Here is a 27,595-nt window from a genome sequence, read left to right on the forward strand (position 1 = left end):
TCTGGACTGAGGTGGTAACGCTTCAATTCCAAGAATTATAGTAGATAAATAAACCACATTGTTTATATTCAGATTTCTCAAACAATTTTAGCTATTACAAACCACACAACGAAGCTGAGATAGTTTTACAGAAAGGGTATTGGATAAAATAAGATACATATGTATGCGTAAAGTTAGCGACGCTGTTAACATTAACTATTTTGCAAATTGAGTTTTTAAGTATTTTTTTCTACTGACCTTAATAGACCTATTTTGTTAAGCCAAGCTTCGTTTTAACTAGATTCTTAGGGGGTTCTAATCGCTGCAGGTTTTAATCATTTGAATGCGTCGCTAACTTTACGAATATTAAAACAAGTGCAAGTCGAGTTGCCACCACCACGAAGAAGCAGCTGTCTCGAAATAAGGTGGCAACACTTAAGCTTAATTTAAATTGTTTATTTGAACGGCAAAACTAATACATTTGAGCTCCAATGTCTAGCCAATCATTTTGTTTAACTTTTTAAAGTCAATTGATAATCCCCAACATTTGGGATGTCCTTCGAAGGTCTAGATGAATTTGTGGTGCTCACAGATGTGGTAAGTATTAGGAAAGTGGATTTGAAAACGAATTGATTTTTATAATTTCTTATTAATTGGTTTTGTTAAGGTCCGTGAGAAGTATGCATCCTATTTAGAACGACAGCTGCAGGAGAATGTAACTGCATGGGCGTCAAAATCGAGAAATCACCACAGGGCCACAGCCGTAGCTCAAATACCAAACACATTAGAGCAACTGGAGGATAAGGCAGCGCGTGGATGCATGTCGGCACGCATTTATCAAAGGCATATGGTCAAATTGGTATAGAAGATTGCAATTTATATTAAATTTTGTGTTTTATAGCATTAATTTGCCATTTACAGATAGCCATGGTTAGAAGAAACACACAGGAAACGCGCCTTGCCAACGTATTATTTGAAAATATGCAAATCCAACAAAATGAAGGCACTCCGCTTGAGAGCAGCGACTATCAGTTGGTCAACAAGTCTACACAAACTGAGACCCAAAATATTAATGACAAAACAATCGACCAAGACGACAATTGCTGTAGTTATGAGCTTTTGCAGAAAATCGATTTGTTTCAGTCCCGACTCGAAGAGTCAGAGAATCATCATGGTCGCTCTAACAGTTCATGTAAAAGCCCAATCGGTGAGCAACACATGTCCGAGAAGGAGGAAGACGACATTGTTGCCCGAGAATTGGCCATGTTGTTTGGCCAGGAGCCTAAAGATTTAAATGAAATTTTTGGCCTTGAAACTTCAACGAACATCACCGATGATCCACAAGTGTGCGCCCTTTTAAAGGAAATCGATCAGGCGGAGCTACCTCATCAGAATAAAAAGCACTCACCGACTCCAACTCCGCCGCCTCTGCAACCTCATCATCATATGGATAATTTGCATAATAGTCGCTGGCCATGTGAACTTTATGCCCAACGACGCCGCCTTAATGCCTGTCTCATACGGATTCTTGAGGAAGATTGGCGCGTTGAAATTTCGCTGAGAGAGAAATTTTATGAACTCTTTGGCGAGGATAGCGATGAAGAATTTGCCACTCATATCACAAGCCCATCAATTGATCTCGTCGATGAGGTTCTCCTTGCTAGCTGTATTTTACGTATTCGTCCATGGATTGTCCGCAATTTGATGTCGCCGCTGCAGGACGGCTTAATTGGCAATCGTTTTCTATTCAAAAAATTAGCAAAAAAATTGGCCAATTGTATTGTCCTGGCGAATCCTTATGCTTCCCAGAGTCAAGTGAAAGAAACTGTGGAAGATTTGTTTTGCATTAAACCTCGGGGCATTCAAAATGCATATGATTTGAATAATTTACCAACTCTCAATGTGGACAGACAAATGAAATTTGATTAAATTGATACACAAATATGATCCTAGTCAAAAGCGATCAAGTGCTACTCAAAAGTGATTAGTTTTAAGCAAAAAAAATTCCCGAAAGGAGTTCAATTGAATGATAACTCCGATATAATCTCAAAGAAATGTATCTTTTTTTTTTTATTCCATGACTTAGCTAGTACTCGGTTTACATCTCGGCAAAAGTCGTAGAAAGTAATTACAGTGAAGATTTAATAAATAAAATAGTTTAAGAACATATTGAAAAAAGCACAATATGAATATGAACTGAATCCTAATTCCTTTTAAGTTGCACAAGAAACAACAGCAAACACAGTTGTTTTTCGATTTTGTGTGGTTTTCTTTTCTTTTTTTTTTTTTTTTTAATTATAATTAATTCAATGATTACAATAATTTTTTTCTGCGGATTGCTCTCATTTCTTTCTTTCCCAAATTCTTCTGCTGTTGTTTTTTTTTTTATAATTATATAAATTTTAATATATTTAATAAACGATACATATAATATAGTTTTCTTTTTGTTGTTTTGTTTTTGACGAAATTGCTGCTGCTGCGGCGGTGGCGGCGACATGAGAGCTAAGGCTATAGATGATCAGACCCGAATCTTTAAATTCGGGATACGTTCCAGAGCCGAAGCTTTTCCTACTATGTTGGTTGCTTGGTTTTTTTTGTTTGTTGTTGTTTTTGCTGGTGGTGGTAGTGGTAATAGATTTTAGTTGGGGGCTGCTGCAGCTACACATACATTTTATTCTCTTTTTTGAGAGGGGGGTATTTATTGATCTGATCTCGCATCCATTATCTGAGGCACTACCTAGTTTCGGGTATTTGATTTGTGTTTGCTGATGCCGCATTTGCATTTTGTTGTTGTTTATATTTTTGCTGGGACGCCGATTGCTGCTGCTGTTGTTGCTGCTGCAACTGAGAGCCACTGCCGGTGGCAGTTTGCTCAACTGGGCGGCCGCGTCTTTCGATGCCTCTATCAGCTGTTGGCTTACTGCCAGCCATAACAACCCCTCCTCCGCCACTGACTCCTGATGCTGTTCCTGTTGTTGGTGGTGATGCTGTTGAGACTCCTCCACCTACACCGCCACCGCTTGTCTGTGTGGTGGTGGTAGTAGTTGTTGTTGAATTGTTCGCCTTTTTGTTTTTATAGCGATACTCATCACAGACAACAAAATCCTCTGGGGACGTTTGTTGCATCTGATTCACCTGTCGCACCATCGCTGGCTGCTGTTGTTGCTCAGGTTCGTTTGCATTATTATTGAGCAGCGTATCCTCCTCATCCTGCTGTTGTTTTTGCTGTTTTTGCTCTTTATTTACATTATCACTCTTGGCCATATTGCCGCTATCATCATCATTATCATCCGTGTCCGCATTCAAGTCCAAAGCCTCTGCACAGAGCATGGAGAGCAGCAATGTCTCCGCAAACATCGAACTAAGATTGGAAGACAAAAAATTATCATACTAATGAATCGACTACATATTTGTGTGTATTTGTGTTTACTAACCAATTAGCCCTTTTGCGTTCTACATTCGCCCATTCGGCATCTGTCAATGTGGGCTGCATAAATTGGGCCAACAGCAAAGCCTCTCCAGCTGCTGAAACGGGAACACCAACAGCACCAACTGCCTGGCCATTGACACCTGCAGCACCAACGCCAACTGCTCCATTGGCCGATCCACTACCAACGCCTACACCCACACTTATGCCCAGGGCATTGTTTGAGTTGCTACCCGAGCCGATTGCCTGCAAGGATTGATACATTTTAGAATAGAAGATTTGTGAAATGAAATGTTAGATTCAACTACTTCTCGTGCATTGAGGCTATTGGCGGCCAGACTCGACTGTGTCTGCTGATGATTAGTGGCCGATGTCGAGAAACTAGCTGTCACTGGCCATTCGGTTGTGCGCAGATTGGGCGCTGCAGTTATACCACCGCTTCCACTGCCTCCGCTGCCACTACCGACTGCGCCACTGCTACCTCCACTCCCGCCATTACCGCTGATCACCTCGGACATGGCTGCATTCGAATTCGATGTTGAGACTATAGGATGCGCACGTCTTGGCAAACGATCGATTTGGCGTGATGCCTAAAATAATGCAAGAGCCAAAACGTAGAAGAAACACACACGAAACAAAACAAAACAAATGCAAAATATAAAGACATTAAAATTTTCCTTATATATACGTTATAGATATTCATCTATATAGATATGTATAAGTATCACCGTTCACCTCTCTCTTTCTTTCACTTTTCTTTTCTCTTAGCGACCTTACCGTGGCCTGTTGTCTATCCAATTGCATTTGCATTTGCAGTTGCTGCAACTGTGATGTTGGTGGACCGCCACGTCTAACACCGGATAGTTGTGAGAGTAATTCCGCAATAGGATCAACCGATTCGCGACCCGATGGCGACAGGGCCGAGAGACCGCTCGCTGAGCTAAAGTGCATATTGGAGCGACGCGTGCGTGGCCCACCGAGGGTACGGCCAGGAATGCGACGCACTCCGCCACCATGACGTATAGCAGATGGCTCGTCGTATTGTCTAAAGGTTAAGGCAAACCAAAATCGAAAAACAGAAAGGAATGTTCGTGTTTCAGATCAAAACTAACAATCCTTTGTTAGTAAAGTGTTCTTAAACTACGAATGTCTTAAACTAACTTACAAATATTCTAAAGTGAAATTCGGCAAACTATTTAAAGTAATTTAAGCATTATCAAAACTAAAGTTAAAAATGTGAAATTTTAACAAATCTTAGTTCAGATTGATGACGATAAAAAAAACTATAACTACACTATATGTAATATAATCTCCTATAAACAGCTATAGCAGTTCATTGGGGATAGAAAAAGTTAGAGCTTGTGTATGTTTGTGCAAAAGGATATCAAAAAGGATATTAACTCTCGAGGTCCTTGCCGATGCTCCAATGTTAGATGACCAGCAAAATCATCTGTGACTAGATTCGGCTCACCGCCTGGTAGGCCGGCACAGACCGGACATACCACCTCCAGACTGGTCTCCGTATGCTCTGTGGATACATGCTCCAGCAATGTTACATCACTGAAGCCCATCTTTTTGCAATAAGGACACGTGAAACTTTGCGGTTGATCCGACGTTAGCATCTCGCCGCCAAAATATAATTCAATATCTGAACGGGTAAGAATGCATTGCATTGGATGCTCAACCAAATGGCGAGTGGAGGTGACGCCATCCTCATAGCAATCGGCACATAGATCATAATCGTAGCAAATTAAACACTTATAGCGGCGTCCATTGAAATTACTTTTGAGACAGGAATCGCAGCTGACACCTGAATAGAGAAAAAGTTAATAAGAAGATTGCTTATAAGTATTTATAGTCGAATACTGTATGTTCTTAGATCCCAAATTTTAGCCTTTCTTAGTAATCTCAACGATTAAAATTAATATATGTATACACTATAACAATTTAAAAATTAAAATAAAATTTATTGAAATCGCAAAGTGTTGAAATTTATGAAATTTATGAAAACAAATAAAATATCTGGCAGAATAAAAACTTTCCACTTTAATTTACTCTCTTTAGTTCTTTAAGTTTTTTTTCAAATTCCTGAAGGGGGGGATCAGGGAAATGGCTTATGGAAATTATGGCAAGATTATTATTATTACCTTCATGACGACTCATTATTTAGCAGCAGCGGCGGCGACAAGTTCTCCACGTCGTGCTCTCGTTAAGGACCCGCGCGTTCCCTTTTGCCGTTCCGTTTCGTCCTCTTTCCCTTCCTGTTGCTGACGCAAAGTGTCAGGAGGAGACGATACGTTTTTGTTGGATTTTTTGTTGTTTCCTTATTATTGTTGTTTCTCTTGTGCTATGTCCAATGTCTATTTACGATGAAGTGAAAGAGGAGATTATGATGGAGAGACGTGGTTGGCCCAGTTTTTTTTTCTTTTGTTCTTAGTTTTGTTTTTGTCACAGGATAGCAGCAGCTGGAAGAAGAATAAATAACACTTTTGTTGCAATTGCAATCTTTCGTACCAGGAGGGAAAAACGGGTAAAAATTGATAGCCAATACACGACGGAGAAGACAGCCTGCCCGGGCTACCTAGACATTGTAAATCTCAATTTGACTTTTTTTGTGTTCTTCTCTTTTCTTTTACACACACTCACTCTCTTTCTCTCTCTCACTTTGTCTCTGCTTATTTTCTTTTCGCTAGTGCTCTTTCTCTGACGATTCGCTTACGATTACGGTTCTTTTTGCATTTCGTTTACCGAAAAATCAACAGAAAACAGAAATGCGAAAGAAAACAGAAAAAAAAAATCAGATTGACTTTCCTTTGCTCCCCCGCACAGCTTATTTTCCCCTTTAGCCTTTCTTTGCCCCTGGGTCACCCACAAGCTGCTTGAGCAAATGAAATGAAATTATTCAATACAATCGAGCGCGAGCTATCGAAAAAGCAAAGACAGACACACACACATATTCACACACGCACACGAACACACTTTTGGGGGTAATTGGAAGTGCAATTGTTGCCTTTTCCTTTCAGCTTTTGTTGTCTGCCATTTTTTTCAAGTTAAGTTCCACATTTATTTTTAACTTTTTCGTTTCGCGAAAATTTTTCATCAACTCATTCGACGATGTCGTGGGCTTTTTTTTGCTATTGCCTCCCCCTGACACCCCGCTGAAGAAGTGCCATTAGAGACCTAGTGTGGCCATATTAATGCCCAAACGGGAGAATTAAATGCACTGAATTATAACCTTTTCCAACTAAACAACAACAGTTTATTTGTTTATAAACAATTGAACAAAAACTGCACAGCACAAGGATTTTTTTATTAATCATGCTTTCAACATTTTTGCGAATTACGCTTTTTCTCCGCGGCGATCTGGCAACACTGTAAATATTTTACAGTGGGCTTATTCATCGAATGGGAATGCTTTTACTTTTTTGCGTTTTCATCTGCATGTTTATTTATTGGCGCGCATTCTAGTACATTCATCATTCTAAATATATTCACATCTTTGTTTATACGTATATTATAATACGCAGTTAAAGATCACACTTAAATCTTTTGTTCGCCGCAAATCCCCATTGTCTTCTCATTTCGCGAAGCAATGATGCTGCATTGCTAGTGTTTTTGTTTTTGTATTTCTTGTTTATTCCATTTATTGGATTCGTCGAACCAAACTTTCGATTGTATTTACAATAAACTATATATTTATCGTGTTTATCTTACTATTTGAATTAACCGTGCCACTGCATATATGAATAAAACGAAAAATAAATTTATTCTAGAGAGTGCAAAAAGCTCGATCCTAGTTGGCCCTGTCCACTGCCGATAAACTCTCTCTGCAATCGTGTATGATTCTTTTATCGATATTACCAACTGGTAGCCAAATATGTGTCTTCATCCCTGAGGAATTGTTTTTATTTTTCACATTCTTTATTTCTTAATCTTCTAGTTTTTCTGGCGGCGGTCCGCACGGTTGAAGCATGCGTTCCATTAAATTAAAACGTACTCGAGCCTTCGATTCGTTCTCTGCTATGGCGAAGTAGTTGAGGATGTCATAGTGACCCATGTAGCTGGCAAGAGAATCCCGGTGTTGATTGGTTAACCATTCGTATTTGGTGGTATCTGCATGTCCAGTTCCAATGTATTTACTTTGCAAATGCTCCAACTGACTGTGTATATTGTAGCGTTCACCCATTGTTGACTAATCAATAATAATATAAACGAAATGTCAGTAAAGCGTTACTGCGAAAGACGGCGTTGTGTATTTTTTCGTTTTCAGTTACCAGAGCTGCTATAGTTTACATATTGAGGATACATCGATATGTTACGGATATCGATAAAAATCGATTAAATGACTATCCGCCTGGTTTAAATATTTATTCACTTTTCTAATAGTCATTTTCCGAAACATAGCAGTTTGAGTGCTTGAAAGCAAAGTCTTATCGATAAGGTATGGTTTATATTGGCATACTCATTTAAATAAATGCATGAATCAAAACAATGTCTTATCGGAAAGATATATGTACATAGTTTATTTTGCCATACTCAAGTTTGGCATTTGTCCATCCAACAAAAAGTTATTTTAAGAGACACTTGCTTATTTTCATAACATATTAATTTAAATTATGTTTTTTTTTTTTAACTGATGCTCCTTTTCCCACATTTTGGAAATATTCGCACTTTCCAAACACCCCGTCCAGGATATAATTGTTCGATATGGATCTCCATTTAATTTACGTATAATCCTAGCATTAATTGGTTTACCATGAAGGTCATCCTTGTGGTAACCACGTAAGTGGTCCAATACCATTTGACCGCGCGTATGTACTCCACATAATTCCACGGTTGCATAGTAATCACTTTGATCTGCTATCATTTGGTTAGGAAACAGATAAGCGGCAATCAGTAGTGCGTCCGGAGTGATCCATTTATCAAATCCACGGGGAATAAGAATTTGTGTTTCAGAGGCATTTAGGAGACGAATGAATGAAGATTCTACAGCTCCAAGGACATTGAAACGCCAATCCAGAGATAGACCAAACTCCCCGTCAATGCATGGTTCCCAGGGCAATATCACCGCCGGTTTTTTGAGTCGTTCCAGAACAATGTGAGCCGCTTCAGGATCGTACATAAAATTAAATTCTGCGCTCTTGGTGATGTTGCCTTTGCCCAAAATATTGCCTCCCATAATATAAACACTGCGTAGTTTCTCCAAAAATTTATCTCCATAGAGATTGATGCAGTTTGCGAAATTTGTGAGTGGCCCACAGAGAATAAAATCGACTTTTCTTTCATGATGGCAGGCTAGTCGGTACATGGCATTCACTGCATGTTCCTGTGAAAGTAGTTCGGATTCGTTTACCAAAGGATAGTTACCAACATCACCCAAGCCATCAAGTCCATGAAAGTGGACCTTGGGTATAAAGTTTCGAGGAATAATGGGCTCTGCGCAGCCCTTAAAAACAGGCACATCCAGACGATCCAATGTAGTCAGCACCCGGAGTGCATTTAACGTGGCATTATCCACATCGGTATTGCCTTGAACACAAGTTACGGCTGACACTTTAAAGTTTCCTTTCTTCTCTGCTCTTAAGAGCATAGCCAAACCCCAGGCATCGTCGGTTCCTATGTCACAGTCGTAGACAACGTAGCCACCATCACAACTGGACTCCATCGCTTTTCTTTATAAAATGGAAACTTCTGACATCGGTAATTACACATTTTTATGGCATCATTAGAAAAAGATAAGATTACTTCACCGAATGATGAAAGTACAAACAACTATTTATCAATTCAAAAAATTCCGCCTTTCTGGTGTATCGGACAATCGATCAAAGTTCCATCTCTATTAACAAAATAAACAAACTAGAGGCAAAATGTGTGGACGGACTTGTTTGTAAATATATTAATTAGGGATTTACAACACAACTGCTATATTTTAGTATTTTGGTTGCAGAACCCTAGATCCAGATGAAGTACTTTGCGCTTGCAAATATCCCAAACAAAAGCCATATAAAAACTCTAAAGTTGAGGGAAATACAAGCGAACAAAGAACCAGTTTTAAAAAGGAGCCAAAGCAAGATGCAGAGGATGAGCAGTTGGATACGCCCGAATGGCGGGCGGAATTCAATTTGGGACGTCGCTATCACGCCTCCTATAATATAGCACCCACAGATATAACTCCCGTTGTGGTATCAGGGGCGCACTTCTCCGACGACGAGGATCAGAAATGCTCACGCATTGTGATGCCTATGATGTGGGGCATGATTCCATTTTGGCATAAAGGGGATTACCGCAAACATGGTCTTACCACCAACAACTGTCGCCTCGAACATTTAATGGATTCGAAATTATATCGTGGGCCATTTAAACGCGGCCAACGTTGTGTGATTCTTTGTGAAGGATTCTATGAATGGCAAACATCAGGACCAGCCAAGAAGCCCTCTGAGCGGGAGGCGTACTTGATTTATGTGCCGCAAAAGAGTGATGACATCAGAATTCATGATAAAACCACTTGGAAGCCAGACAACGTAAAATTATTGCGTATGGCTGGACTCTTTGATGTTTGGGAGGACGAAAGCGGTGATAAGATATATAGCTATAGTATTATAACCTTTAGCTCGAGTAAGATAATGTCCTGGATGCATTATCGCATGCCAGCCATATTAGAAACGGAGCAGCAAATGAACGTAACTTTTAGTAGCTTGATTTATTGGCGAACGAAGAAAAATCATGAAATTTAATTTTTTCAGGACTGGTTGGATTTTAAGCGAGTCAGCGATTCGGAAGCTTTAGCCACTCTACGTCCAGCCACATCCTTGGCCTGGCATCGAGTCTCCAAGTTGGTCAACAATTCTCGCAATAAAAGCGATGAATGCAATAAACCCATAGAGTTGGCAGCGAAACCAGCTAAACCGACCATGAATAAGACCATGCAGGCTTGGTTAAACACTCGTAAAAAACGTGAGAATCAAATCAAGGCTGAGCAAAGTGAGCCCAGTGATAGTGAAGATACGGAAGACAAGGCTGTGAAACGTCGATCGTCACCCATTCACAGCCAGCAGGAAAATTCGGTCAAGCGACCTTGTTTTAGTGGTTTCAAGAAGTCCAGAAAAAGCGGCGGTAGCAGTGACAGCAGTGAAATTAAATTCTTCGATAGATTAAGTAACTGAAAAGAATCGAATATTATGTTAATGCTATGACCTAACAATTGGCTTCAAAGAAAACTTATACATATAGTATTTATAGACCTACCTCAATACCCTCTCGAGCAAAGAATTATGTTTTTATTGAGATGTGCAGTTAATTTCTTTGCCTTTTTTTTTTTTGTAAGTATATTAAGTTTATTTTCAAAGTTTGTTCTCATTTAACCAATTCTACAAAAAAGTTATCATCAGTTTGTTTCTGGCTTACATTATAAAAAATGCTTATTAGCTATGAAAATTGTTTAGTTGCTTTTTTTTTTGTGTGTGTGTGTTTTGTGCTTAATTAACTAATTTTCTGTTTTTATTTGAACTTGAAAATATTGTATAAATGTGGAAATGTAAATTTATATGCCTCAAATTCTAAATCATAAAAGTTTTGAGCTCTTTTTCCATATAAATGATAAAGTGCTTATAAAGCTAAAACAAATGAAGAACAAGAAATTTATATCTAAAATATATATACTTTTGTTTTCCGGAGCGAAATGTAAAAGAAAATGTATGTCAATGCTATGGCCGACCTTGGAGACCATGTGAGGTGACTCAATATGCATGAGTGGTGCAGAAATTGTGGATGGGCGAAGTAATGGAATACTAAGAGAGCGAATTAACATAAAGAGAGAAAGAGAGAGTTTCTAGTATCTAAAACTAGATATACATGTATGCATATATTAAAGTTGCAGTGAACTTTGTAGTTTTTTTTACAGACCGAAGTTTGAATACTCTACTCTACATAAAATGTACTAACAATTACAAAAGCATGGGATATTTAAGAACAATATGAAAATCTAAGAAAGGCAATTTATGTAGATATAGATCTAACTGATAAAACTGAAATTCTGGTCTTATGTAGAGTATTTAATTATGGTGCTATGAATTAACCAAATTTTTACCGCGCAATACATATAGTATGTACTTTGTTGGTTCTTTTGTTTTTTTTTCGATATTTCGTTTCTTTTGTTTCTTTTCATTTTGCACTTTTGCGAATTAGCGGATTATGATGTGGAAATGAAATAAAAGATATCAGAGGCCTGTACGTGACTACCGTTTATAAACTTAAATGGCTATTTTATGAGATTACATGTTGTTTTTTTCCATTTTGTAGTTGTTTTTTCGTGTTTCTTTCGCATTTCTGAAATATTTCAACAATGTTCCAATAGATTGCACTTTGAGAGAGTATGGAGAGAAAGAGGGGAGAGTGAGAAAGGGGAGGATCTAATGATGGAAAGAGAAGCGCGATTGAATTGAATTGAAATTTACTCAAATTGTGTATTAAACATATTGATATTTAGATCCTCAAAGGTGGTTGGAGCACTGTGATCGAGCATTTGCAGCATATCGGAGAATTCCTGTCCCTGGCCCTGTTGAGGCTGCTGGCCGGGTACACCGGTAGGCGGCCCTGCATGTGGATGGCCATGCGGATGCGGATGGGCTGATGTGGGATGAGCTGGATGCGGATGTGGATGGGGATGGGGAGCACCTTGCCAATCCCACATACCGGGAGCATTCGATGGCGGTGGTGGTTGAGCCGATGCTGTTGCCTGATATGGACCAGGCTGACGTTGTTGTTGCTGCTGTTGCGCATTGCCTGCACTAAGTTGGGTATAAGTGGGTCCACTTGGTGAGCGATTTGGACTCGTTTGTTGTTGATACTGATAGGTAGCTTCGGCGACGGGTTGCTGCTGTTGGGGACGCAAAGCAGCCCAGTTATTTGCCGGCACGGGCACAGGCGACGGTGATGATCCCGACTTGGGTATCTTGGCCAACGGTGATGGTCCTCCGGCACTGCTGTAGGGTGAATGGGTGGCATCATACGAATAAACTACTGGGGGGCTGTGCAGAGCTTGGTCTCTGCTGCTGTTGTTGCGGTGTTGGAGCTTGCATGGCTAGCATTTGTGGATGATACATGGCCTCTTGGCTGGAACTCTCACGGCGGGTATAATCCACACCGGGGTTTTGCACATAGACATGTTCAGCACTCTGTACCGTTGCCTGTTGCTGCTGCTCTGGTGTATGGCCTGGTCCGCCCTGCTCCAAAGGCTGACCGTGCATAGTCTTTCCAGAGCTATTTGTGCAGACAATGTACTCTACCTCATCGGTATAGGGATTGAGGAATGCATATGCCTGGGTCCTTAGCCAAACATATTCCGAATTCTTGGCTCTAACTCTATACAATAGGGAGAACATTTGTCCCTTTTGCTTTAGAACCTGATCAAATGACTCTTTCATATGACTTTGATCTTCGGGATGAAAGAAATCATAACAGATCTTGCCGAGCAACTCGGTTGGGCCATAACCCAAGATATTGAGAACACGCTGATCCACAAAAGTGAATTTCCCATCGACAGCATGACGAGTAATGAACTCGCTCTGATTATTCGAACCACTCATGTCGTTTGCTGCCGTTGAAGTCACTTGCAATCTGCCAATGGCCACCAAACAACAGTGCGAGGTCATATCATCGACATCACGCTCCATATGCATATTTGGAAACATATCAGTTGGTGGCCAATTTTTAATATAACCGGTGCAATGAACGACAGCATAATTCGATCCATCACGAGAGGGTCCAAGTGAGTTACGTTGCTTTAGACGATTTAAATGTCCCGATACCATGGAATCGGGGTTTACATTGCCCACCCGCATACGGCAAATAAAACCACGACGAGCGCCCATGCTTAAACGCATGGACGATTGATGTCCCTCCTTTTTCACCGTACCCGACTTCAGATCTAAAATTCGGCCAGCATTCTGTGATTCCTGCGTCGAAAGCTGTTCTCTGATCTTCTCCCGATCATCAGCATGTATGTGATCATAGAGACTTGTGCCATACCACTCACTTTGGGTATAGTTCAAAACCGGTGTCACCGAATCAGATACATAAATAACTCGTCCCGAATCGCAGGAGACAACAAAAAGAAAGCCATCGGCTGCTTCCAGTATTAAATGTTTCAACTCCTGATCGGTTAGGAAAGATGGCTTGTATGTGCCATCACTGCTTGTATTCCCAGTGCCTCGTAGTGCCTTCATGTGGGCCACTGCCATGCGCAAGATAGTCAATTTATCTGGTTTCCTGGCCAGAGCACTGCATGTGGGCACCATATCGGACAATTCGGTTATATAGGCCGTCATTTTGTTTCGTCTTCGTCGCTCGATCTCACAATGATTCTCGCGACTAGCAAAACGCTCCTTGTCCTGTATGTTGGCATCGTCCATGTTTAGAATATTTAATTAGCTTTCGTTTCGTTTTGTGTATTTGGGTCGTCTCTGGAAAAAGAAAAAATAATGTACGTAGTGTCGTGGTAGGGGTAAGCAGTGGAAGGGGGATTAGTATTTTGTCTATGGTATGTGTGCGTGGGAGCTGGAAAATCAGTTTTCACAACTCATTTCTCCATTAACGTACTTTGCTAAAAAGTAGCCTTATTTTCCACACATCTATGCACTTTTTTCTTAACTTTTATATGCTTTTTCACTAGATCAAAATCTTTTTCTTCCGCGAATTTTACGATAAAATCAAAAACTCTGTTTACTGCAGTGTGACCGTTGCAGACACATAGAAAATACCACATTCCGTGCTGGCAGCAGTGCTGCAAGCTGCAATTATCGATAGGCAATCAAGATGATCGATTTTTCTCCAATAAATGTAATGGTATCGCTTATCGTTAAAGCGCGCATTCAAATTAATAGTAATACATGCATACTTTCTACTAACTGGCGATAACTAAGATGTCTAGACTTGATATTTTGAATAAAGACTTCAAACAAAGAAGAAAATACAAGCGAATCATAATTTATATATTCGTTATTCAGTGTTTTAATGGTAGTAGACCATTGCAGTCTATAAAATATACTTTCATAAAAAAGACTTAGTACATGTTCCATTTTCGTTTATTCATTCATAACTATATAAATTAGTTTCATTAGATTGCCTACAAGCTATCCAGTAACTTTAAATCGCTTTAAATTTAAAAAAATTCAAAATGATTTATCCAGTTATAGTGACAAAATAACATCTCTTCATTCATACACATTTTTTTTATCATATCCATCACTTCATTCTTATAACAAAAATAGTTTGCTTGCGTTATCATATCGCACAGCATTATGCCTATTACAATCTCTTTTTTAAGCATTTTCTTTTTTAACTTGTAATACAAATCTTAGGTAAAGTTTGTTTGTTCTCTGTGTCTTGTTCTTAATTTTTTTGTGTATTGTGTATGTGTGTTTGTTTTAATTATTATTGGCAATTTTCTAACTGCATGTTTTAGATGGTTATCCATTTGTTTGAGTTTAATTCAATTCAATAATTATTCATCCAAGCTGTTTAAACAACATACAAGTCTTTTGTTCTTTAATTATTATAATTATTTATATATATCTTTAAATCTTTGCTTTAAAATCTGTGCACTACTTTAGTAGGTATTCTAAAATGCATATCATTTGTATTTTTTTTTCTTTTTTTTTTTTTAATTTTTAAAAATTTGCATTTGTGCTTAATTGATTTTTTTGTTTCTATTATATTTTATATCCTTTTTTTGCATGTTTTTTTTTTTTCATTTTTTGGGTGAAACTTCAGCATTAATTCGTTGACTAGAGATTAACTTAAGTACTTAAATGCTAATTTTAATATAGACATATTTTAACAGGCGCTTGCAGTTTTCTTTTTTCATTCTTTTTTTTTTTTTTTGCTTTTATTTTGTTTGGTGTCTTCTGTTTAAGTGCAAAGTAATTTTCTGATTCTTATACATTTGTGTGCTTAATATATAATTTTTATAGTTATTTATAATTTTTTCGTTATAGGAGTTGCTGCAAAGCTTCAACAAAACTTTTCCAATTTATCCATTAACATTTGTTTTGTTTTTGATTCTTATTAATTAGCACCAAAATGATTAACAAGCCAAAAATGTAATAAACAAAAATTAAATTAATATATTCATTTCGTTTGCCTAATAATTTTGCACATTAAATTTGAATTTTGACATAGATAGAAGGAGGGAATTAGAAAAACTAAGTCAATTTGCAACAACTTTTCAATACTTTGGTTTAAACTATTTCTATATGCAATTATATAGAACATAACATGCAAATTTTTGAAAAAAAATTAAACATTTTCTTTTGCTTAATTTACAAAATATCTTATATATATATATATATATATATGTATGCGCGGAGGAATAAGGTCAAGTAATCAATCAGTTGAACAAATTCTGGCTCTCGGGCCAACTTATTGAATAAAATCACAAAAAAATTAAATATTTATATACTAATTATATCAATAAAGTCAAAGTATTTCATTCTTATACATATTCAAGAATAATCTAGTTTTGTTTTCTTTGCAAAAATATTGATATAGCTTTCCATCTACTAATACTAAAGGGTGGATGTAAAAGTTTTTGCGTTTTCTTTCTCTATTAGACAAAAAAGAAATGCAATTAATTTGAGTGTTAGGTTTAGTTGTTAAATTGCGAGTTTAAAAAGTTGTCTTTCGAATAGTAATAGTTAGTTAGGGAGGTGTGTGTGTGCGGGGGATGGGAAACTGAAACGCTTCCAATTTTGGTATTTTATGTTGTGTAGGTCCTGATGACATCACGAATAACAGCCCGACATAATGGACATTGTCCACCGCCTACACCACGCCATTGCTCGATGGCACAGTCGTAGCACATGCACATATGTCCACACATGTAAAGAACGGAATCGATGGGATTCTCATAGCATATGGTACACTCGGCACTTGAATCTGTGCTATGCTGGTCGCTCAAGCTGTCCTTCCATTTGGTGGCATTTGCATTTGTATTATTGGCAATTGGCTATTAAATAAAGAGAAGACGGAGAAACTTTAGTAAAGATTTAAAGAATTCAATGGAGATTTGTATGGCTTACCTCAATGTATTGACTGCTGGTGGTGCTGATCAATGTGCCACTGGAACAAGCGCCGTTCAGTATGCCACTGGAGGTGATTGTTGTCGCTTGCTGCTGCTGCTGCCTGGTGGCGGCCGCCAATTGACCATTCAAATCATGCGAACTTGTAGCCGGAGGTAGATTCACTACTAGAACAGTACCACCTCCATTGGGTTGGATTTGAAGGATATCACCGTTTGAAGGCATGCTGATCATGCGGCTTCCATTGGCTCCGCCATTACTGGCCGAGGCTATAGTACTTGTACTCTGTGCCACACTCAACTGGGACGGATGGTGCAGATGGTGCTGATTTAGTGACATTTTCGATGCCATCAATTGCCCTTGACTGGCAGCGGCATTTAGGCTAGTCAATGAATCAGCCATTGGTAGCATACGTGAGGTAGAGGCGGCGGCAGCGGCATTAGATCCGCTTGGCAGTGCTCCGGCGTTAACTTGGGGCTGAGATGGATATGCCACCATATTGGGCAATTGCTGACGGAACATCCTTAACGACTGTGTTGATCCATACACATCGAGGAAAGCCCACAATTGTAATGATTGATCCACGTGCATGACAACCACGGCGGGACCATTATTCTTACTAATGCTCACTTCGCCATTGGGGGCCACAAAGAAGGCGATTTCATCACCACGTTGGGGGGCGGCAGCAATATCCTTGCTAACCACCCAATATTCCGGACGATCCAATAGGAAATCAGAATCATTGGGCAAATCATTTGGCTGCAAAATAGCTGGATTGCACGACGTCAGTCCCAGGGCCAAAGCGCCCACATACATCTGTTCGGTCTTCAGAATCTGGACAATAAGTTTCTCCCCAATGCGTATGGGACGGGCGGTAAAGACATAACCCTGACAAAAATCGGATTCAGTGCGCGAGGCAACAAAACGATCATGCGATAGACGTACATTACGTCCTTTGGTTATGTGAAATGGAACAGGTATCAGGCGGCCATTGGCATTATAACGCAGAGGAGGCAAACCATTGGCCAGATCATGGGCTTCAACACTTGTGGGAACACCGCCTGACAAATGCAAAGATTGCAACGATGGCATCACATGACGTTCCAAATCATGTTCATTCAGCCCAATGGCATTGCCACCGGGCAGAGAACGACGCGATTGCTGATGTGGATGATGAGGATTCAAGCTGGCGGCGGCGGCGGCTGATTGAGGCAATGGCTGCTGCTGTTGCACGGCAGATGATGGCGGAGCAGGTATTGATATTTGCTGTTGTTGATACATATAAATTCTAGCATCTAAAAACTCAATGCCTGTACAATTTCCATAAATATCGATGACAGTCCATAGCAAGCTACGTGTATCAATGCCCGATAAGATGACACCCTTCTCCTCATTGTTAATGCCGTAGATAACATCGCCGGCATTATTCACATAGTAATATAAAATATTGTCCTTTTCGCAATATTGCTCATGCAGAGCCTTGGCCCAGAATCCTGGACGATTAGTTAGATCAGGGCAGGCATATTTGGGCAAGGATCCTTCCAGCGATACGGGATCATTGCTGGTGAAACCGAAACGTATGCCACCATTCCAATTATTTGAAATTTCAGCAAATTTCACACAAATCCTTTCATTGATGCGCACAGGACGAGCCGAGAAGGTAATTGCACGGCAGAAACTCTCATAACGACGTGCCAGCGTTCCATCCCGAGAGATGCGTATATTGTCGCCATGCACGCTATGGAACTGCAAAGGTGGCAGGTTATTTGGGCCAGGGCAGGATGATGGCGAGCGGCGAACTGCAGCAAGGAGAGAAAGTAATAAAAAATTAGTTAAAGCTACTATTAAAAAAGGAAATTTGTTATTACAACTTTTCCAAAGATTTTCACTTTCGAAATGTCAAAATAAATGGTAAAACCTATTTAAAATCTACCCACACCATGTTTAAATATCAATTACTCCCTTTGGAAGTCTGTTTCTCATCTCATCTCTCATGGTAAATATCGAGTTACTGCGCGCCTCCGTCGACCAAATAGATAGAAAAACATTCTGGTAGTAGGCTCAGAAAAAGATCTTGCAGGTAGCCAAGGAGAATATCTCATATTACACAAAAAAAAAAAAAAAAAAACCCCTTTCCTAAAAATAGCACGTGACTTTGATGAAGATTATTGAACTGTAGCAAAAGGAAACTGTAACACATTCTTAGAAGGTTTTCCATCTGGAGAGAAAGGAGTGACCAAGTTCTAAGAAAAGAAATGTAAATTAAAAATAGAATCAATATGTTTTTAGAAATAAACAAAAATGCATTTCTTAAGCTCCTCTTGATCTCATTTAGTATTAAAATTTTAAATATTTTTGCTCAATTGACATAATTATTTGCAGCTTGGCAGCACCTGCTGTGAGAGAGGCTGCGCTTCTTGTGCCATAATTGACACAGAAAATGCAAAAAGATAAAATGCCAGAGAAAAAACCTATAACCAACATAAATAATTACCGAAAGTCACAAGAAACTGCGACAGGTTTTTGCCTCTAAGGCATCACAGCAGTTGCCAAGAAGGAGAGAAAAAAAACTATCAAAAAAAAAAAACGTGCGTAAGTCGGCGATCAAAGCAGCAGGAGGACCAGACAACAAAAGCCTGTCTTATGAGAGACAGAAGGACAGACAGGCAGACAGATGGACAAAGAGACAGACAGGACACAAGTTGATTACCATGTTGATATGCGGCGCGTGGCACAGTGTCTTTAAGAGATCTTGGCCTCTATGCGGCATGTGGCAGCTGCCTTCTTATGTGGAACCAAAGAAAGCAGCTGTACGCTTTGTACCCCAAAAAAGGGACAGGTAGACGACGACGAACTAAAATAATCGACCAACCCTCATTGCAAGCATTTGAGTGTATGTGTGTGCTTTGTGTGTGTAGGTTAAGGGTAGTTTCGATCACTAGGGGTTGCAAGCAGCGGCAGCGGCAGCTGTTCAAATTTCCAGAAATGTAAGACAAAAATTGGAACTGATAGAGAAAACGAAAAACATTTCGTCGAGAGACAAATGCAACAACTTTTCAAGTATCTGTGTTTTTTTTTTCCAAAAGGGGATGAAATTCAATACCATCCCAGAGCTCATCCTTAGGGCCAATGACTTGAAAAATCTTTCGCCTTGTCTCTGTTATAAGTGAGGCTCACTACTTCCGGACAAGGGAAGAGAACCAAAACGAACAGGAAGTTGCTTGGTCTGGGAAGTGGAAAGGAAATTATCAAAAAGGGAGCACCACACAGCTTCTTCTCGGTCTCTGGTCTGAGTCTGGTCGCTCCTTCCGGTTGGCTCCCATTTCGCTATGCAAGAGCTGGTTTTCGATCAAGAATGTCTTTTTGTATGTACTCCACTCCAATGGAGTGTATTATCAATATTTATGAATTGACCGCGCATTGATGATGACGACGACGGCGACAACGAGGAAGTAGGAAATCACGTTTTCTTTGGTCTGCTTTCTGTTGTGTTGTGGCCAAAAGGATGTCGCGGCTCGAATGGCGACGCCTACTTTTTGCTACCTTTGCCAGTAGACGCGCCGCCAAGCCAAGTTGTCAATGAATTTACAACAGTAGCCGCCGCCACCATCGCCGCCGCCATCGTCGTCGTCGTGATGGCATGAATGAAATACTCCAATGATCGTAATATTATTGTAGCCATGTTTTTCTTGGCCTTTCGTTAAATCAAAACGGTTTTACGCAAGACGCATTGATACTATCAATTAGGTAGAAAAAAAGGAGGCGAGACACAAACGACAAACAATATGACAATCACGACAACGACATGGCAATTAATTAAGTGGAGAAGCCTCGACGATCAGCTAATGATCTTCGTTTAGCCCGCCAGAGAGAGATCGGATTCACACTAATTGTTAAAAATTTAAATGATCTAACAAAATCCTATCAAGCGATCTTCTTCATGACTGGATCATGATCACTTCAAGATCTCTTCATATATACTTGGCTACGACTTTGGCTCTGCAACATTCATTAGCAAGTTTTGGGATTAAAAGTTCGAAATACTCCTTCTCCTCCCCTCCTTGCCTCCTTGTTTGGGGTCATGCGTTTACTACAGTTGCCAAAAGAAAAGCCCAAAAACAAATTTAACAAACGTGCCGAACGATCTGCCAAACGATCGGCAGGCAAATTTTTGCCTTTTTGGCGCAAAATAAGGAAAACCTGATTTACCGTTTGGCGCGTCGCAAAAAAAAAAAAAACAGAAACATTTCCCACGCTGGCCAAATACAAACAATTCCCACGATTCCAAATTTGTATACATACATATATATAGAGAGAGAGGAGATATAGGGAAACCTGTAACAAGCTACATACAATAATTGCAAGCGAATGAAGTGGATGAATCTTCATCCTCCTTCATCTCATCTCGTTTCGTATAACGCGGGTGGATTGGAAAATGTGAAAATCATGCAGGTGTCATAAAAAAAATACTGAGCAACGGTAGGCAAAAGTGAGGTAATCAAACGATTGCCTATTTCGGTATTGTAGTATTCAAGATCGTTAAGGAAAGCCAATTTAAAATAATGAAGATTGCAGTTGATCATTAAAGATCGATTTAAAGTCTAGATATACATGCACTAGGATGACGAATTGGCAATTGTTGAGATCACAATTGAGTGCCTTTATGGAGGGAAGCGATGGGGAGCAGGAAGAGTTGGTTATTAATTAGCATTAATTATCTGTTTTCTCATTGTTGATCTGTTTGCACTTATTTAACATAGAAAATTTAGCATACAAATGTCGATAATGATATTTGTTTTTATTGCTGTGAGAATTGTTGTACACTTGTTCGATGCCAAACAACTTTATTTTGTCTGCTGCCAACGCCTAAAAACCAAAAAAATGCCAACAACCCACAACAATTCGTTCAATACGTCCCACACAATGTTTCTACAACTAATTTCACTAAACATACGATAGATAGAGTTTATTTTCTTGGGCGTAGGATGATCCATTCATTCCATTCATTGACACAAACCCATAAGATCTCTAAGAGCATGTAAAGTCGTCGTCGTCGTCGCCGCCGTCGTAATGGCACCCACTCTTCAGATCATTTGTTGATTACTTCAAATGCTAATTTATGCAAAGCGGTCAATTGTGGGCTGTGGCTGACCAATTGATACAATTTGGTAATCGATCTACACTCACACAACACTCTTCCGCTGTTCGCTTTCCTTTTTCACCTCCTCCGCCTTCATATCCGGTATAATTACAAAAACAGAAACCTTTACTGTTCTGTTAATTGTTCGCACACGTTTTTTATGACTCATGCACGTGGGCCAAATAACAACAAAGACACGCGCCGAAATCACAAGCACGTGACCCATGACCTTAATCAACAGAAAGTGCGTAGGCCTTAGATGAGGGCAAAACCAACCTGAACAACTTGTTGCTTTTTCTGCTTTTTGGTTGAAATTTATGGAAATTTGTAGAGTACATTAGAGTCGTACATATTTGCAAAAAAAACAACGCCACTTCCGTTCTGCATCAGCCAACCAACCAAGTAACCATCTTCAATGGCAGCGGAAGCCACAAAAACAAACTCTTTAGTGCAGAATGGAGAAGAAGCCAGTCAGTCAGCCAGTGAAAGAGAGTGTTTGTAATCGTAGTTGCCCCCTGTCCGGTTCCTGGTGACCAATACCTTCCCCCCACCAAGCGGGCTTTTTCCCCACTCGTTAGTGTATGTAACTCTAGACTCTATAGACAAAAAGCAGCAACAAATGAAAGAAGAAAACATGTATAATAAAAATAATTGCACAACTAAACGGCCGACTGACGACGACAACAACAGCAACAACAACAATGTGGAAACCAGAGGTCAAACTATTGGATGTTGTCCCCACTCGAGTTCTGTTGCTTTTTTTTCTGCTTCTTCTCTTTCCACATCGTCTACCATCAAGTACAATGCACTTTTTATGCGATTAAGCGAAATCTGATGCCCTCTTTTGCTTAGCACATTTGCAGTAATTACTAAAGTTAACAAAATTAATGAAATAACTTTGAAGGTACGAAGTAATAGATCTTTCTTCTTATTCTTGTTTTAATATATAATTTTATAATCTTTCTTTGTGTGTTTTAGATAAATAAACCCATGAAGATCACTTTTAAGCAGTTTCCCCTTGAAAATTTGTTACAAAATTATAATTTCCTCGGTTTTTGGTTGTATATTTCTCCTTACAAAGACAAGAATTTGTTGTATTTGACTAGGATAAATAAAGAATGGATTGATAAATGGCTGTAGTTAGTGGAAAACTCAGAAAAATAAATATCAATGGCACCTTTATAGCTTAGCACACTATATAGTATATAGGGAGGGGTTCAATGACTTTTAATGTCATAACATTTTTCATTCACCCCTCTCTGCCCACTGCCACACAAATTTGTAGTTACTTGATGAAGCGAGGAGCTGGCACCCAATTTCATCCATCCATCTATGTAAAATAAATTTTATATATAATTAGCTGACTGCAGCTAAAGCGGCGAGGGTGGCCAAATCAAATTAACATGGTGTATATTTTTATAAGCCCACAGACAACAAACAACAAAAAAAAAAAATAGAAGGGGCTGCTACTCCCTCAATAAAACAAAACAAGCCACACAACCTATGAACATATGAGGCACTGAAGCATGAGACCCCAGCCAAGAAGAACGAAACAACTCGTAATGGTGGAGCCTCAAAATAGATATATATATAGACGATCCAAATATATACCTTTATGCAGGCAGGTCTACATACATATAACTGAAACTTGGCTTTCTTCCGCTTGTTTATCGAAGCGTTGCAATTACTAGAAGGGCCTCATCAAGTGAAGAGATATAGATACATATACATATGTACATATGTATCTATGTATATATGTACATACATATATGTATCTTATGTACAACTTGCATTTCCTTAGCACTTGACTGCGTCTTCGAGACCAAGTTTTGTATGTGTATGTGAGTGTGTAATTAAATCACTCAAGCGTTGAGCCGACAGCATTTTCAGCGTTTTCATTATGACCCATAGACATGAAGAGGATGCTTCTTCTTCTTTGGTCTTTGATAAAAACACATCATTATAACATTATTACAAAGTATAACAAAAAAAATTCAAGTGTTTGCCACTCATTTTTTTCTATTGTTCAATGTATGGAAGGGATATCTCGAGAGTGTTTATACACTCTTAAGCCCTATTGTTGGATTTTTTTTTCTACTAATTTAAAAATCTTGTAGAATTCTATAATGACTAAACCATGCAAATTTCTTAACATTATAGCAAACAGCTGCGAATTCAAGAATCTAGTTCTTGGTCAGAAATAGGTGTACATATTAATTACAAAAATAAAAATAAAGGTAAAAACCCGATTTGACCAAATTTCATTGGATAGACACAGATCGACAGCTGTTTGTGCCCGTAGGTGGAACTACGTTGATTTATGCATGGCACCAACAACAACGACTGACGACTTGTTGCCCCGACCGACCACCCGCTCGCTCTAGCCAGCCTGCTGACCAAGCGTATATAATTGACCCGGCGTAGATTTTCGATATCTTTAGGAGCTCTCTAACTCTCAGTTTCCCAATCTCTTTCTCTGCCTCTTGGCGTGAGTTAATTGCAGCTGCCTCGACCCGCATCTACTACTATCTGAGATACTACTTTTTTATACCTGTTGGTAGCTACCTGCGTTCCTCACTACAGCAGTTGGTTGCACCACCACCCTATGGATAGGCACATGCAGCACAGCACCACATGAAGCTAAGTTTATCTATGCTTGGATTTTATCGAATACAAAACTGTTAAAAGTACATTACTTCTCTCAAATTGTGCTGCCAACTTTAGTTCACTAACTGATAAAAGTTAACAGATACCTGGGGAATTACGAGAATGTAGGTCGCTGTAATGATAACTTAGATAAAGATAGAAAAAAAGAGACAACACTGAGAAATAAAAAGAAATACTATGAATAGATGTCGTTTGGACAAAGTAGTAGAAAAGGTGTCAAATTCACCTTTTAAAGGACAAAAGGAAGCGTTTCTGATCCCGATATAGCCATGCCCATCTCTCCGTGGTCTATTAAACTATAATTCTCTTGCCCTTTCTTTTTTGATATGTCGCAAATAGTATTTCAATTTGATACAATTCGCACTAGTTCTTATCAGGAATGCGAAAAAATAGAACTGTCTTATCAAAAAAAGAAAAAAAGTTTATTTTTTACTGCACTAACAAATGACGCATCCATCTTGGAATGAGCTCATTGGTTAGAGAGGAAGTAGCAGAGGGTACAAAAATGGCAAAACAAAAGAATATTGAAAATTGAAGCGATATTCCATATGACAGATGTACTTACTCCCAATGCGAGGGTGGAGATTGAAAGGGAGAGGGGTTTAGGGGACGTCGGGTGTGCTCTCTCTCTCTCTCTCTCGTCTGCTTATTTGCTTTGGGTAAATACAATAATGTTTAGATGAATTGAAAGCACCGACAGCAACAACAACAACAACATCATCATTGTGTGTGTGTGTGTGTTTGGATGGGATATTCAAGACGAGTTGGCAGCCCCGCTAAAACCAAAAAGTAAACCGTGAGAAGCTTTAGCCAATGAGATAAACCAAAGTAAACGTGGCATACCAAGCAACGAACGAACCAAACAACAAACCAACTACAAAAACAACAACAAAAAACAAAAAATTGTAATAGAAAAGAAAATGCAGGTAAAACAAATCACAAAGACAAAAACAACTAAGCCAAGGAGCTGGGAGTTGAGCCGAGTCGAGCCAGCCAGCTGATTTCCAGACAAGCAACAACAAAAAAGACACAAAGTAATTTCATTGATTACCGATACGCAATGCGCACGTTCGGGAATGGAATGACAGCCATAAACCTTCTCCCCCCTCTCTCCGCATGGCACACCTCTTCATAGGATCTCTTCTTCTTTCACATAAACTTCAACGCCAACTACAACAATAACTAACTACCATCTGCAACTGCAGCGAGCGGGTGTGAGAGGGTCTGATACCCTACTCTTCAGAGAGTACATCAAAACATATTTATTCTTGTGTTCTTCAATCTGATGCAGTGTATGATCAAGTCTTTGTGGCCGATCCACGTTCCTACATATGGATTTTTCTTTCTTTTTTGCTTTTGCGTTTCTTCTTTGGTTTGTTGCTTTTGCCGACGGCGGCAACGGCGCTTCGCGTACAAATCTAACTTCAGCTGAATGGAGAGGCAGCATACATACATAGATGCCTCCGCGGTCTCGCCCCCTCCCCCCAAGTGGGCATGGGTACGACGGTTGAGGCCAAGAAGAACTCTTTTGCCTATGCGTCATTGGCTTTGACTTGGTTTTCTTTACTTTTTTCCTTCACTCAAAGAGTGTGTTTGTGAGAGAGTGAGAGAAAGAAAAAGAGTTCTTTTTTCTCTCAATTGCAATCAAAACAAAAACGAAAAAAGCCCCGAATCTGGGTGGGAAGGCCGAAAAGAAGATAATCGTTATGATAAAACATAATCGTTTCGTTTTTCGGGAGGGCTTAAATTGTTGTTGGGGTTTTTGTGGTTAAAGACAATGCAATTTGGAAGATTTTGATTTTACTTTGAAAGTGAGCGAAATTTATGTGTGTATAAGTGTGTGTGTGTGCGTGTGCATGTATTGGTTTATTTACAGTGGTTTGTGAAATCTTCAGATCTGACGATGAGAATTTCTAGCGAATTTGCATTGCGCGAAATTCTAATTAACTCGATTTCCGTTACGGTTCAAAGAAGATTTTCATTCTCTGTAACGTATTGAAAGCGGAACTAAGTATAAAATTTACTCTTTAGGCTGTTTTAGAATTGCCTATCCTTCTGTTTCTATGAAAGAATTCATAATAATTAGTAACTAAAACAATTTGTAATTTGAATTTAGTTTTAATCTTTTTTGTTTTCTGTTATTTCTTTTGAACTGGCGGCGTTTTTATCTTGAGCCACTTGAAGAGGCATTGGGGATGTTAGTTTGTGGTTTTTATTGTTGCTATCTCATGGGCTAAACTTTTGTTTAAACAATCTCATAAGCTGTTCTGATTCTTGTTCTCTCTCTGTCTGTCTTCCTCCCATTTCTCATATTGTATGTAGTTTAATATTTTGCGATTATTCTTTTTTGCCGGATGGGCACAAAATGCTAATGTACGCATTAAAAATAGTAGTGTTTTTGTTTTAACTTTGCCGCATTAATTAAAACAGAACTAAATTGAATGAATGAATGATTCAGTAGACCAAAGAGACGGGTCTCTCGCCATCTAGCTACCATATGCTAATTTTATGTGAGAACCACATTATGTTTGAAACTGTTTTTAAAATGAATTATTAATTTTTCGCACGCTGTAATTACATTTAGATAATAACCGTGTTGTTTATAGTTATGTATAATTATCATTAGGACTGTGATCAACTAACCTAAGCCAAAGCGTTTTTTGATCTTTTTTAAGTAGATGCATTTTCTTTTTGCTAGCCAATTTGTCCTTGGCGCTGCTCATCATTAGTTCGTTGCTTTCCATGGCTAGGACATGGGCGGCAGCTGCTGCAGCGGCTGTGGCTGCATTTTGATGATGTTGCAGTTGATGATGATGATGATTTATATTCAGATGTGGATGGCTGCCTTGATGGTGGGGCATGTAATTGCTTGGTATATCCGAAAGACCCATTTTTATTTATTTGTTATTTTTGCGTGTGTAAAAAACTTGGAAATTTTCTATTTATATTTTTATTAGAAATTGCAAGTTGTAACTCGAAATGCAATTTCTGCTTTTTGGCATTAACAATTTAATTCGTCAAGTACTGAATTTATTAAGTTAAAACATTTTGTGTTTATTTATTTTGTTTGTTGGCCCGAGACGCGAACATGAACTTCACTTGAAACGAGACTCTACGACGGAGCGAACGACCTAAACGCTTCGATGTTCAAATTATAACTGAATTGTAGTGGTGGCAGCAACCAGCAAGGCAAAACAGTTTCTGCGGCTCAGCTGACTAGGGATGGCAGCAAACGATGAGCGTGTTCTGCCGAAGCAAGCACGAACAGTGACAGGATGCACGAGTGTGCATAGCGAGGGAGAGAAG

General features: G+C 39.1%; 7 protein-coding genes across 11 annotated transcripts; 2 read left to right on the forward strand and 5 right to left on the reverse strand.

The window, feature by feature from the left end:
* Positions 1-438: 438 nt before the first annotated feature.
* LOC137584256 (uncharacterized) lies at positions 439-2,163 on the forward strand. The gene is made up of 3 exons (XM_068299567.1): positions 439-576; positions 647-838; positions 901-2,163. The coding sequence occupies exons 1-3, from the start codon at positions 532-534 to the stop codon at positions 1,906-1,908; spliced, it is 1,245 nt and encodes a 414-aa protein (XP_068155668.1). The 5' UTR covers positions 439-531; the 3' UTR covers positions 1,909-2,163.
* Kcmf1 (Potassium channel modulatory factor 1) lies at positions 2,014-7,244 on the reverse strand. 5 transcript variants are annotated; one of them, XM_068299563.1, is made up of 7 exons: positions 7,121-7,244; positions 5,554-5,871; positions 4,792-5,216; positions 4,184-4,444; positions 3,715-3,996; positions 3,414-3,652; positions 2,014-3,340 (listed from the first exon to the last, which is right to left on the reverse strand). In XM_068299563.1, the coding sequence occupies exons 2-7, from the start codon at positions 5,567-5,569 to the stop codon at positions 2,713-2,715; spliced, it is 1,851 nt and encodes a 616-aa protein (XP_068155664.1). In that variant the 5' UTR covers positions 5,570-5,871; positions 7,121-7,244; the 3' UTR covers positions 2,014-2,712. The 5 variants fall into 5 exon arrangements, with proteins under 5 accessions (XP_068155664.1, XP_068155665.1, XP_068155663.1 ...); XM_068299564.1 differs by lacking the exon at positions 7,121-7,244 and adding an exon at positions 6,642-6,781; XM_068299562.1 differs by lacking the exon at positions 7,121-7,244 and adding an exon at positions 6,386-6,567.
* A 38-nt stretch (positions 7,245-7,282) lies between these two features.
* On the reverse strand, positions 7,283-7,686 carry Sf3b5 (splicing factor 3b subunit 5). Its single transcript, XM_068299569.1, has one exon. It carries the CDS (start codon positions 7,590-7,592, stop codon positions 7,335-7,337), a length of 258 nt encoding a protein of 85 aa, XP_068155670.1. The 5' UTR covers positions 7,593-7,686; the 3' UTR covers positions 7,283-7,334.
* Positions 7,687-7,963: 277 nt separating this feature from the next.
* On the reverse strand, positions 7,964-9,169 carry LOC137584152 (nucleoside hydrolase-like). The gene has a single exon (XM_068299399.1). It carries the CDS (start codon positions 9,069-9,071, stop codon positions 8,016-8,018), a length of 1,056 nt encoding a protein of 351 aa, XP_068155500.1. The 5' UTR covers positions 9,072-9,169; the 3' UTR covers positions 7,964-8,015.
* A 46-nt stretch (positions 9,170-9,215) lies between these two features.
* On the forward strand, positions 9,216-10,840 carry LOC137584151 (abasic site processing protein HMCES). The gene is made up of 3 exons (XM_068299398.1): positions 9,216-9,293; positions 9,354-10,086; positions 10,150-10,840. The coding sequence occupies exons 1-3, from the start codon at positions 9,274-9,276 to the stop codon at positions 10,567-10,569; spliced, it is 1,173 nt and encodes a 390-aa protein (XP_068155499.1). The 5' UTR covers positions 9,216-9,273; the 3' UTR covers positions 10,570-10,840.
* A 788-nt stretch (positions 10,841-11,628) lies between these two features.
* tgo (Aryl hydrocarbon receptor nuclear translocator homolog tgo) lies at positions 11,629-14,140 on the reverse strand. Its single transcript, XM_068299397.1, is given in 3 exon segments — positions 11,629-12,432; positions 12,434-13,866; positions 14,003-14,140. Coding segments are annotated over 2 exon segments (1,959 nt in total). The 5' UTR covers positions 13,816-13,866; positions 14,003-14,140; the 3' UTR covers positions 11,629-11,855.
* Positions 14,141-14,469: 329 nt separating this feature from the next.
* neur (E3 ubiquitin-protein ligase neur) lies at positions 14,470-27,400 on the reverse strand. The gene is given in 4 exon segments (XM_068300603.1): positions 14,470-16,409; positions 16,483-18,281; positions 26,933-26,963; positions 26,965-27,400. Coding segments are annotated over 4 exon segments (2,295 nt in total). The 5' UTR covers positions 27,181-27,400; the 3' UTR covers positions 14,470-16,160.
* Between the last annotated feature and the right edge of the window lie 195 nt (positions 27,401-27,595).

Source organism: Drosophila tropicalis, unplaced genomic scaffold, assembly GCF_018151085.1.
Source record: "Drosophila tropicalis isolate 14030-0801.00 unplaced genomic scaffold, ASM1815108v1 contig_878, whole genome shotgun sequence".
Lineage (NCBI taxonomy): Eukaryota > Metazoa > Arthropoda > Insecta > Diptera > Drosophilidae > Drosophila > Drosophila tropicalis.

Bases quoted from the DNA above. Each gene is read 5' to 3' on its own strand.
- Kcmf1 (XM_068299563.1), bottom strand. The intron at 4,445-4,791 runs ATATCCTTTTGC...TTTAGACAATAC, and splicing joins GAGAGTTAATATCCTTTTTG to GACGAGCCATCTGCTATACG. The intron at 3,341-3,413 runs GTTAGTAAACAC...TTCCAATCTTAG, and splicing joins GAACGCAAAAGGGCTAATTG to TTCGATGTTTGCGGAGACAT.
- LOC137584256 (XM_068299567.1), top strand. From the start codon at position 532: ATGTCCTTCGAAGGTCTAGATGAATTTGTGGTGCTCACAGATGTG. The intron at 577-646 runs GTAAGTATTAGG...GGTTTTGTTAAG, and splicing joins TTGTGGTGCTCACAGATGTG to GTCCGTGAGAAGTATGCATC. The intron at 839-900 runs GTATAGAAGATT...TGCCATTTACAG, and splicing joins AAAGGCATATGGTCAAATTG to ATAGCCATGGTTAGAAGAAA.
- LOC137584152 (XM_068299399.1), bottom strand. From the start codon at position 9,071: ATGGAGTCCAGTTGTGATGGTGGCTACGTTGTCTACGACTGTGACATA.
- LOC137584151 (XM_068299398.1), top strand. From the start codon at position 9,274: ATGTGTGGACGGACTTGTTT. The intron at 9,294-9,353 runs GTAAATATATTA...TTTTGGTTGCAG, and splicing joins ATGTGTGGACGGACTTGTTT to AACCCTAGATCCAGATGAAG. The intron at 10,087-10,149 runs GTAACTTTTAGT...TAATTTTTTCAG, and splicing joins AAACGGAGCAGCAAATGAAC to GACTGGTTGGATTTTAAGCG.
- Sf3b5 (XM_068299569.1), bottom strand. From the start codon at position 7,592: ATGGGTGAACGCTACAATATACACAGTCAGTTGGAGCATTTGCAAAGT.